Here is an 11,225-nt window from a genome sequence, read left to right on the forward strand (position 1 = left end):
CTGTTGTGCGCGCCTTTTGTCCGCCTTGCCGTTGACGTAGCCTGGGTACGGCGATTTGTTGATCTCTTTGGCATTCGGGGCATGGCAGCAAAACTTCCGGTTCTCCTACATATCTCCCATAGCTGACAAATAATAGAGTGTAGCTTAATGAACAGCCGCGCAACCTCTAATGAAGATAACTATAGGTGTCAATGGTAAAAAAATAATATATACTCGATATTATTTTCCACATTCTGTCGGAAGAGATTAATCAATTCACAAAATCAGACAAACCTGCGAATCATGCCGTCACCTCTGGTCCGCTCTGAATATGTCATTCTAACATTATTGTGTTGCAAACAAAAAATATTTTAATCAGTATGAGATTTTGATCAAACAAGAGTATTTCAATGACGTTAAAAGCCAAATGGAGAGTCAAGGGTTCACATATTTACAGCAGGTATGTTTAATGCCTTATTACTAGTATCTTCATTTGCAATTTTAAACACTTGATTCAACTATAGCCAGAAAGATATGTATCTATGCCCAATATTTAGAATGATTATGTTTATTTAACCAAAAAACATATAATTTATAATGATTGCTATTGGCGACTCTTTTGATAACTTCACCCCTCTATCCACTTCGGGGACTTGCAGGCTGATCAGTAGCACAACTCTCAAATCATAATAATTATATCCTTTTATTAACCAACTTAACCTATTTGACGCGATACCGGGACAATCGTAGTGTACTTATATTATACTTCTAGCAGTGCCTCACAAGAGGAAAACATTTGCAAAAAAGGAATTAAACAACAATATTGTCTTGGAAGTTATGGCAATTAACGAAAGCAGAACTTATTTTCATATATGAATAGTTTAACTTGTTACCATATATCGTGATAAAATGTCTACCCTTTAAGTTGCTACCCGAAATGTTTCCACATATACCTTGAGTTAAGATACTCTCTATGTCGCCACAGATCGCAATCCAATATGTATATGTTGTTTACATTTACGTAACTCTTTTTCTTGCTATAGATAGCTGGTGTGTCAATATTTCAAGGAAATGAAGGGTACAAAGAACGCAGTTCAAAAGAAAATGTCGCAAAGCTGAAGCAAATTCTAGCTGACAAGGTAAGAGCCGTATGTCTCAACATACTACATGACCACTTAACGCAAACAAGAAGTAAACACGACACGCAGCTGCACCACGAAAGTGTCGACAGGCAATTATGCTAAGAGATTGATAGTATGACATTACATTACTGCATTTCTTTGAGGTGGAAAAAGTATCATCGAATTTGTAAAACTATTCTTAAACAGTGCACGTCTTAAATCGCAGGTTAGACAGAATGTATTTCTTTAAAGGTATTGGACATAGAACAGGCGTATTATATCGATCCCGACCTGCATAGTGTGCTTGGTGGAGATTACGAGACTGAACGCGCAGAAGACGATGATGAAAGGTCTTTCGATGATTTTGATGATGATTTCGACAGGAGTGTAAGTAAATTACAAATCATGTAGTATAAAATAAGAAATTTTCTTTATTTAACTTCCACTTGGTGGTGAGGGACTATATTGGAACCACCATGTCCCGTCCGTCCGTCCTTGGACATCGTAACAAGTCTAATCTTTTCCATAACTCTATATATTTTTGAAGTATTGACTTTAAACTGCACATACATAATGACTGTGGTGAGGAGAAGTGCTGTTCAAACGAACAATTATTTTGTGTATGTTATTTTTTTTCAGAAAATGCCCTTTATTATTCTAATTCTTATTTATTTTTCTCTCCATAACTCCATATATTTTTGAGGTATTTACTTCAAATTTTCATTCACATATCATTGGTGTTTAGGAGAAGTACTGTGCATAAAAATCTTTTTGAGTACGGTATTTTTTAGAGTTATTGCCATTTGATTATTTTATACTTCCTTTTTACTGGGACAAGTCACTGGCACCGGATTTTCAAACTAAGATTTTTTTGATTTTTTTTTTAAATGTTTGAGTTTGAAAATCCGGTGCCAGTGGGACAAGTCTATACTTATCTCCGTAACTCCATATTTTTTTCGGGTATTGCATTCAAACTTCATACACATATTAAACGTGTTGAAGAGAAGTGATGTGCATAAAAAACAACATTATTTTGTGTACGGTATTTTTAGAGTTATTGCAATTTGATTACTTTAATATACTTATTTTTTTTGTCCAGGCCATAACTTTAAAACTACTGATGGAATTGAAATAAACTTGGTATATTAGCTAGATGGTAATAAGAGAGAAATTTGTAATTAAGATCATTGACTACAATGTATACACCTACATTTGAAAATTTGGATTTTTAAACTTTGAAGTTTCATCACTTGTTAGCTTTTCAATGCAGCCTTCGTAGTTTTTTCCACTCTTCGCTTACATTACTTAATATTTGAAGATGGGCCTACTATCTTAAGTAATCACCTGAATTTAACGTATGACAATAAGACGCGCCAGTTGCGTGACATATCTGATTCAGATCTTGACTTTATGAGTAAACTTGGTGTAGAAAACCACACAAATCACGAATACTATTATGTTCCTTTGCAAGATGTTCCTGACCTGCTCGCCTTACTACGACACTGGTCATGGTATTGACGCTGTCTGGGAAAACTTTGACGGCTACAACATCACAGTTGCCGTCGTTGACATCGGCGTTTCCGTCAAACATGATGAACTAAGCGCTAAAATTGTAAGATCTATAAATTATATTCTTGTGTTTTTTTGTACTCTTAAAGTGCAACCACCTACAGATAAAACCTCTGCACTTCTGATAAGTAAATAGACCGCACTGATTTATCCCGTGCGTTTACATTTATTATAAACTGATTTGTAAATACATCTAGATTGATTTAAATAGTGATACCGTCATCGGCTGTCTTACAATATGCGATTTCAAAAAGATAACACTTACTTTACTTGCGCTTGTATTTTTTTAGCGGATTGCTCATAACTTTGAAACTAATGACGAAAATGTAGAGCCGGAAGACTATGGAATCCAGTATAGTCAACTCACGAAGTAAGGAAACGAATACACATACATGTAAACATTAATGAATATTCGTCCAAGGTAGACATGATCCGTTTGATAACATTGATGATCCGCATGAAGTTCTCATGATAAGCTTTATTGTCAAAACATATTGCGTTATCCGTTGTCAACTTCTGTATTAAATAATTTCTCCTACTAATTAAAGGGAATCGGTCACGTTTTGGCAAAAACCATTATATTGTAACTATTTTACTCCTTGATACCGATATTGCAGACAAATATACAATTAAAGTATAAAAAACGTTGATTTCCATGGGGGGGGGGGGGGGTCAACGCCAGTACAGGTCAAGAAAAAGAAAAGAAAACCGATACCTTATCCACTCGCCCGAAGGACTCATACTAACCTGATGGACACTTGAACCTTTATTGAAAACATTGGTTGCATCACGTGATAATGTCAATCAAACAACCAGCATTTTGTTGAATCGTGTTAGTAACGCATTCCGAAATCGTGACTTCAAAGACAATATTTGAGCATATATCAATATTTGTTTGAGGGTTCCAGCTGTTTCTTAGTTTAAGCACTCCTAATGATTTGCCACACTTTATTTCGTAATAAAAATAATCCGTAATAAGCGCATTTTACAAATCACTAACGAGTCCCTTTAAGGCATTTATCCAATTTTAATCAATCTTACTTGGATTGCTCGTTGGTTTACAGTATTTCAAAATCTTTCAATTAAATGTATTCCTTGTAGAACTGGATAAATACATGTAAAGTTATTGATCGGACTAGAGCAATTTTAGGTAACTTTGAAGGGAAATTACTCTTGAGTGACTGGAAGGATATTGCTGGTTATCGTATTTGTCCATAACAATATGCCCATAAACCGTTCTGAGCAAATTTGGTGATGTTTAGACAAATGCTTTTAAAGTTATCGATTGGACAAGGCCAAATGATGTACATTTCTTACGTTAAAGGGTTTGACTCTGTGTGCCTAATGCGATATGGCAGGTTCTCGAACTTGTCCAACGTATTATGCGCTTATACATTCAGACCAAATTTGGTGTAGATTAGACAAATGCTTCTAAAATTATTGATTGGACAATTCCTATTTTAGGTAATTTCTATAATTAAAAGGCGATTACTCAAGTGACTAGAACGATATGGCTTGTTATCGAACTTGTCCAAGAAATAAAGCCCATACATATTTTGACCAAATTTGGTCATGATTGGACAAAGGCTTTTAAAGTTATTGATTGGACAAGGCCAATTTCAGGTTATTTGTAAAATTAAATGGTGATAAATGGGTTCTGAAGTTATTGATCGGACAACATACTGGCCCCTGCCCTTCATTCTACTTTCTTATTTTAAAAGGTACATAATGCAAAAAGGAACCCATTTACAATTTTGCAGTTTTTTTCAGTACCGTCCTTAGATGGTATTTGTCATTTGTACCGTGTGGGCAGTTTTGTATATGCTATTGTACAAGGTTGCTCAAACACCGTTTAATTTTAATTTCTACATGTATTTGATGCATTTTAAGGCGATTATAAGAATATTAGTACGATATTATAATCTCAAATTGTACAAACAATTGTTTAAATATACTTCAGTTCGAGTTCATTTATAAAAATGTTCTTAGACACACACAAGGAACTTGTTTCCAGAATTACTAATGATACTACGGATGATTTTGTAGCCATGGTAATTCAGCCGCCAGCGTCATAGGAGCGGTGAAGGACAACAAATTGTGTTCTGCTGGCGTGGCTTACAACGCAAACATAGCAGGTAAGCTGACAAAACTATTCAGAGTTTAAAAAGTACAAATCATCATTTTAAACACGCATACACAGTCATGGACACAGACAATGCTTAATTTCGTAATATTAAAGGAAAACAAAATAATGACCACCAGAGATAATTTCGTAAGTCGGTTGGGTTTGGCCAAAACACAATTGATCAGTTGTGGCCTGATGTCCAAAGCTCCACATTGCACATCCATATATCAGAATTGGTACTAAATGATTAACGTGACCTGTCGTCATTGTTCCGTGCAATACAATTATAAGTGCCTTAGTTTCCTCAGAATTTTATGATTGTTGTCTAACATGTTGTTTAATCTGAATTAAGGCTTATAACAATAATTTATTTCCAGCTTTTAAAATTGGCAGTGTATCGAATACCGGCGACCTTAAAATATCGGTGATAAATATAAATGCTGCACTTGCCTACAAATACAATGAGATTGACATTTATTCGAACAGCTGGGATTTGGGTCGTCGAGGGTTTCGAAATTGTGGTCTATCTGCCAGTGCAGTGCTGAAAGCAGGTGTACAAAAGGTGTTATGTAAAAAAATATGGAAAAAATATGTATACGCATAAATGCATATAATCACTGAACACTTTTAAATGAGTTTGTGATGGTAGCTTTTGTATGATACATATATGTACAGAATGACTAAACTTGATTTTACTTTATTTCATTTTCTTTTAAAACAATATGTCTACACAGTATATATACCTCTTAAATATCGTAGCATGATTTATAAACGAAAATAGTTCACCGAATCACATTTAGTTCTACATGTCAGTTACGTGAAATTAAAGTAAACTAGGTATCATATAGGGACGTAGAGGATCCGGTTCCATTTACATGATCGCAACTGGCAAAATTGGCAACTGTGTCTCAAACAGCATATATACCATAGCAGTCAACAGTATTGGAACGAATGGTAGTGTGCCTTTTGGCATTAACCGTAGCTCAGCGACACTAGTTTCTGCGTTTGGACAAGCCAATAATAGAACTAAGTATATGGCAAGTATGAAATAAGTGTGCAATATAACCTCGATTTAAGGAGTTACTTATATTTGAGTATGGTTCTTGTTTGTCTCTTTATCGTCATTGTACACAATCATATACTGATAATACTGGGTCCTTTAAATCCTTAAAATATTCATTCATATCACATCGTTCATAACTTGATATAAATATAATTCAAATGACCTTATTTTCCGTTAACACATTGCTATATTTTATGTTCATGTTTCCTTATACTACCAGATAACAGCTAGCCAAAGAGCCGACATAAAATGCGACAAGAACTTTAAAGGATCCTCATCTGCAACTGCCATCCTTGCCGGAATTTGTGCGCTAATCTTACAAGCGAAGTATAAATAAAATATTCTGTACATTTATCAATTAATTCCACTAAATTTCCGTTTTCTTTACTTGACACGACTTTTCGAGTTTAGTTTTACTCAATAACACAATTTAAATACACAATATGGATACATAACGTTGTTTTTGCAAGTTCTTTTTGGCATATCTTAATCACTTAAAAAAATCACTCAAAATAACCGATACAAGCACATGTGAATTTTGGATGTCTAATGAATCTATACTATTTTGATTTCATTTGAAAGGGCTTTAAAATGAAAATGTAAAAAACAACACCAGGGAACAACAAAAAAGACAGGGAAGAATCTTCAGTTAAACAAAAAAAATGCATTAAAGATTGCAAAATTGGTGATTTAAGGTCCGTTTTAGTTGAAATAAAGAGCAAAATACAAACAACAATGGGTAGTGTATACTGTAGTTTGGTAAATATTTTGTATATTGGTTATCAGCAGCCAATAACCTTAAGAATAATATCAAAATGAAATAAGTATTATTGACAATGGTTCGATGAATTGTCAAGCTTACATGAAAACAGAATATGGGTACAAAACTTAACGTTAATACAAATGTTATTTAGCATTTTTGAATAACTTAAATTGCGTCTTCATTCTTCTTTTTTTCTTCCCTCTTTTTGATGTTTATATTAAACTTTCAAATTCCTTTGGTGCTCGACCATAGCCCATGGTTTTGCAAGTTCTATCGCCCTAGATGCATTCCGGAACTGAAAACTTTGTGATCTGAGAAAAATGTGTTTAGTCCCTTTTATGTTTATTTCAGACCAACCCTGACATGGCGAGATATCCAACATATACTTGTACAAAGTTCTAACGCAGTGGAGCTTAACAATCACAAAACAAATGGAGCAGGAAGAACTTGTAAGAAACCAAGCATTTGTATTAAATTAGTTTGACAATATTTTATCAATAAAAATACCCATGAGTTTGCAAGAGTAAATTATATCACTTTTTTTTTCAAATATCCAAATGTTAGTTTTAAACACATAATTATATACGAGGTACTGTAACAGGATAATTCGTTAAAAAGATAAAGTAATCTAGTTGAAGCTCTTTTATATATGAACGCATAGCCGATTTTCATTTCACATTAAACGATTGAGCTGACAAACGACTTAACTCATTTTTCTCAGGTCACGACGTTTTCGGTTTCGGGATAGTGAATGCATCTAAGGCAATAGAGATTGCAAAACCTTGGGTTATGGTCGATAAACAGATGAACATCACTAAGGAATTTGAAAGGTTAATATTTTTTATCTCTACGAAGATACGTTAATTTAATAGTTTACATTTGGCATTGAATGATTATTACTTAAACAATTGTACAAGGCGGGAAGAAAGGCAGTCCGAACTTGTTTGCAGATTTAGCACATGTTATACAGCAAGTCTTAATTTCTCAAGACATCTTTATTCCTAATAACAAATGCGCACTATTTTTATTTTGGTGTTACATTCTTTAGATGCTAACTTAAACTGTCTGGGCTTTCAAAGGAAATTGTCTTCATAATAATCACGGCAAGCTTATTGTTATTTAGTAAAATCAATATAAATTAATGAATTTGGCTTCATGAAAATTTCTTAAGTTTGTTACACTTCAGAACGTTGGAAAATGTGTGCCAGTAGTAACTGAACATTATGTTTCGAAAAACAACAACAAATTGCAAAAAGTAGTTTATTGTTAACCTTTGATTTCACAACATTATTACTTTTAGGTTCAACGCATCACATTTTATAGCAGAAATCCAATGCAACAATGGTTGTGTGCAAGCGATAGAGCACGATCAAGTCGCATTCAATTTCAACTAAAGAACTTCAACTTCTGGGACGAGCAAAGTAATGGAACTTGGCTACTGCTGACAGAAAAATGCACGGAAAGCGTAGCACGAAAAAACGAAGGTATAACTTAAACCGCATATGTGAACTAAAAAATATGTCGGACTGCAATACAATCTTTTCATGATTTACTTTAGATATTTTTCATAAAACATTTTAGCCGACACAATGAAACAATAAAAATAATTGAAACTATGATCAGAAGCTCAAAGCTAACAAGGATCGACTCTCTGTAATTACGCAGTTATGTTTCTACTTAAAACAACAAAAACGTTGATATAAAAACGTTGATATAAAATGATAATCTAATGCAAAACGTGATTAGTTTAAATAATTATGACATTTAATTAATGATAATAAATTAATATTAACATTAAGCTAATTGACCAGTATATATCATCTTATAGTTAAAGAATTTACGAGTTTGGTAGTTTTGTTTTCTGTTCTTTCTTACAGCTGCGGTTAAAAACCCAGTAATAAATGCCGTTCGAATAACGAGTTATGGGACTGGGGTCGAAATACGCAACGATGATATCTACGATCAGCATAAACACGTTAAACCTGCTGTAATTATAATTGTGGCTATACTTGCTATTGTTGCCTTAGTTGCAATTGTACTGCTTGTACGACATAAAGCCGCCAATGCACAGTAACGCAGCCAACGCAAAACCAAGATCAAGGCCATGCCATGCTACACACATCATGTTACGATACAAACACGGATGAAGATGCAAACACAAGTGTGTGAAGCTTGTGTGACAACTTACTGATTGTATTCGTACATGCATGTGCCTTAAAATGAAAGTGAACAAAAACAGTGCATAAGAACATATGACTAATGTCCGCTGGCACTGTTATATATTCAATAAATTTTACAAGGAAGTAGCAACAAGCAAATTCGAGAATTGATTTCCCGCGCCGAAGAATTCCTAGTCAGAAGAACCAGACATTTCAAGTCTTCTGCGTAAGCAAAACTCCGCAAAGAGTATTGCATTTAAAAAGTAGTTATTAATATTAATTGGGTAGAAAACAAAATAATTACGATCTGTTGTGAGCTCACTATTGCTTTATATAAATGGATATTAGGTTAACAATTCAGTTTACATACTATTTATTTGTTACCTACTTTGTTAATTGTACTAAGTACTGGTTTTGTTAAAATATAAAACTCGTTAAATGACTATTATTTGGTTACTTAAATAAAATAATAATTATTATTCACCTATGTCTGTGTTTATATTTGGATTGCCCATGATGTTCGAAATTATTATTTAGATACACTTTAATACAACGCATAATTATTGTTGTTTTTTGTCTTATACTAACACAATGTTAAAAAATCAAAAAGATGTCGTCATTATACATATTATAAAACTTTTAACGGAGAGATGCCTACCTTTGAAAATTCTAGAAAACTATAAGATAGATTTGCTTAATTTAGATGCTAAAATAATAAATAAGACGATGAACTTGGAAGACATTTAAATACTCGACTTGACAAGTGTTGTCTGAACCAAAACAACATGACAATTATTTATAGTAAATATTTTTTTCAATAAGACAAAAACCTTTTAGAAATTCCGGTTTATAGATGGACACGAAAATTCGGGCTGGTGTCGTTAACAGTTTTGCGTTCAAGTTTTTTTTTCATGTCAAAAATTCAACAGTATATTCGATCTTTATAAACTTGGTCCGTATACTTGTCAGCATGATATTTAAGACCAGTTTGAATATAGATTGGTCATTACGTACGGTTTTCGCTCACAGAGTCATGAATTAGGTAACATTGAGTGGTATTATTTTTATTCCTTTCACAAATCAATCAGTGCTGATCCAGTTTTCGTGAAAATCAGCCAGAATATTTGTCAACAATGACAATATGATATTTAAGACCAGTGTGAATTTGGGTCACCTAGGTTTCTAAATCAAATATAAACACAGACTTTTCTGCATAATATTTGAGAAATTCTCACAAAACAGTTGTCATGGAAATCGTCTAGATTGATCAATAAAGCTGTATGGATAACGCTTTTAATGTCCAGCATCTAAATTTCGGGTTATATTTAAACTTTCGATTAATGGACTTGTTTCTGTAGATTTTCATATAAATAATTAGGTAATGCCTACTGCAATCATACTTACATAATGCTTTAAACAATAAATTAAAATGGATCAAGACCATCAATATTTACTTTTTCTCTATAAACATACATCCTGCTGCAGAATCTCAGTTCAGTTCTTTGTTTCACAGATTTTGACAAATCTTAAGACCATTTTACCTAAGTTATAGGCTGTCTTATTTTTTTACATCAATTTATAGTCTGATAGTGTAATAATTTGAGGTTTAGAAACTCTATATATATGTGGGATTCATTTTGTGCACCAACTCAGCATGGTATGTGTAGATTGTACAAGTTTAGCCTGACATATATACTAGCACGAGGAATAGATTTATGTGACAATCAGCAAGCCTACAAATACACGTTTAAAATGAAGTTTCGTGACCCATCAAATAATATGGTATCGTTCGCCGACATTAACTTGACCATTATATACAGGCAATCGCTAAAACATACGTATATGGGTAATACGATCAACTATCTTATATTGGTTGGCTTATGTTATCAAGGTAGCGGTGTATGTTTGATTGGTATACCAACCAGGGTTTACGTCCTATTTATAAGAGACATTGTAACCACGCCCCCCCCCCTCCAGGTCCGGGGAATAGCCGGGACTTTGACCTAAGGTCCAGCCATACCAGGGTAAAATTCCCGCCCTGCAGGGATGAACTGCTGGTAACCCCCCCCCCCCCCCCCGTCAAATGCCCCCGCACCACAGGGACCCTAGGTAAGGCCCATTCCCCGCTATATTTGGTGCGAAGACAAAACCTTTGCATTCACCCGACACTGCGAGGCCACCTGGAAGGTAAAAACACGACCCATTTTACCCGGCTTTCCCCGGTATACCCACGGACCTGGGGGTTGTGTGTGTGTGGGGGGGGGGTACAATTGACTGTTGCATAAGCGTCTAACACCGAAAACGACAGCTGTATTCGTGCTCTGGCCACCGCCTCGGTTGTCTGACAGGCAGGTGGTTCAGGGCTACTATCTGGTTGTTGTTGTGTTCGTAGAATTAATTGAATAATGGACAGTGCGGTAGGGCATTTATCAATTAATGGAACCTT

General features: G+C 34.3%; 1 protein-coding gene across 1 annotated transcript; it reads left to right on the forward strand.

Annotated features, from left to right (window-relative positions):
- The first annotated feature begins 235 nt into the window (after positions 1-235).
- On the forward strand, positions 236-9,241 carry LOC128242252 (furin-1-like). Its single transcript, XM_052959343.1, has 13 exons — positions 236-439; positions 1,023-1,118; positions 1,353-1,487; positions 2,572-2,712; positions 2,960-3,039; positions 4,716-4,804; positions 5,172-5,356; positions 5,643-5,831; positions 6,078-6,184; positions 6,972-7,069; positions 7,342-7,450; positions 7,921-8,104; positions 8,498-9,241. Exons 1-12 carry the CDS (start codon positions 407-409, stop codon positions 8,012-8,014), a joined length of 1,356 nt encoding a protein of 451 aa, XP_052815303.1. The 5' UTR covers positions 236-406; the 3' UTR covers positions 8,015-8,104; positions 8,498-9,241.
- Positions 9,242-11,225: the final 1,984 nt, after the last annotated feature.

Source organism: Mya arenaria, chromosome 8 (genome assembly GCF_026914265.1).
Source record: "Mya arenaria isolate MELC-2E11 chromosome 8, ASM2691426v1".
Classification (NCBI taxonomy): Eukaryota; Metazoa; Mollusca; class Bivalvia; order Myida; family Myidae; genus Mya; species Mya arenaria.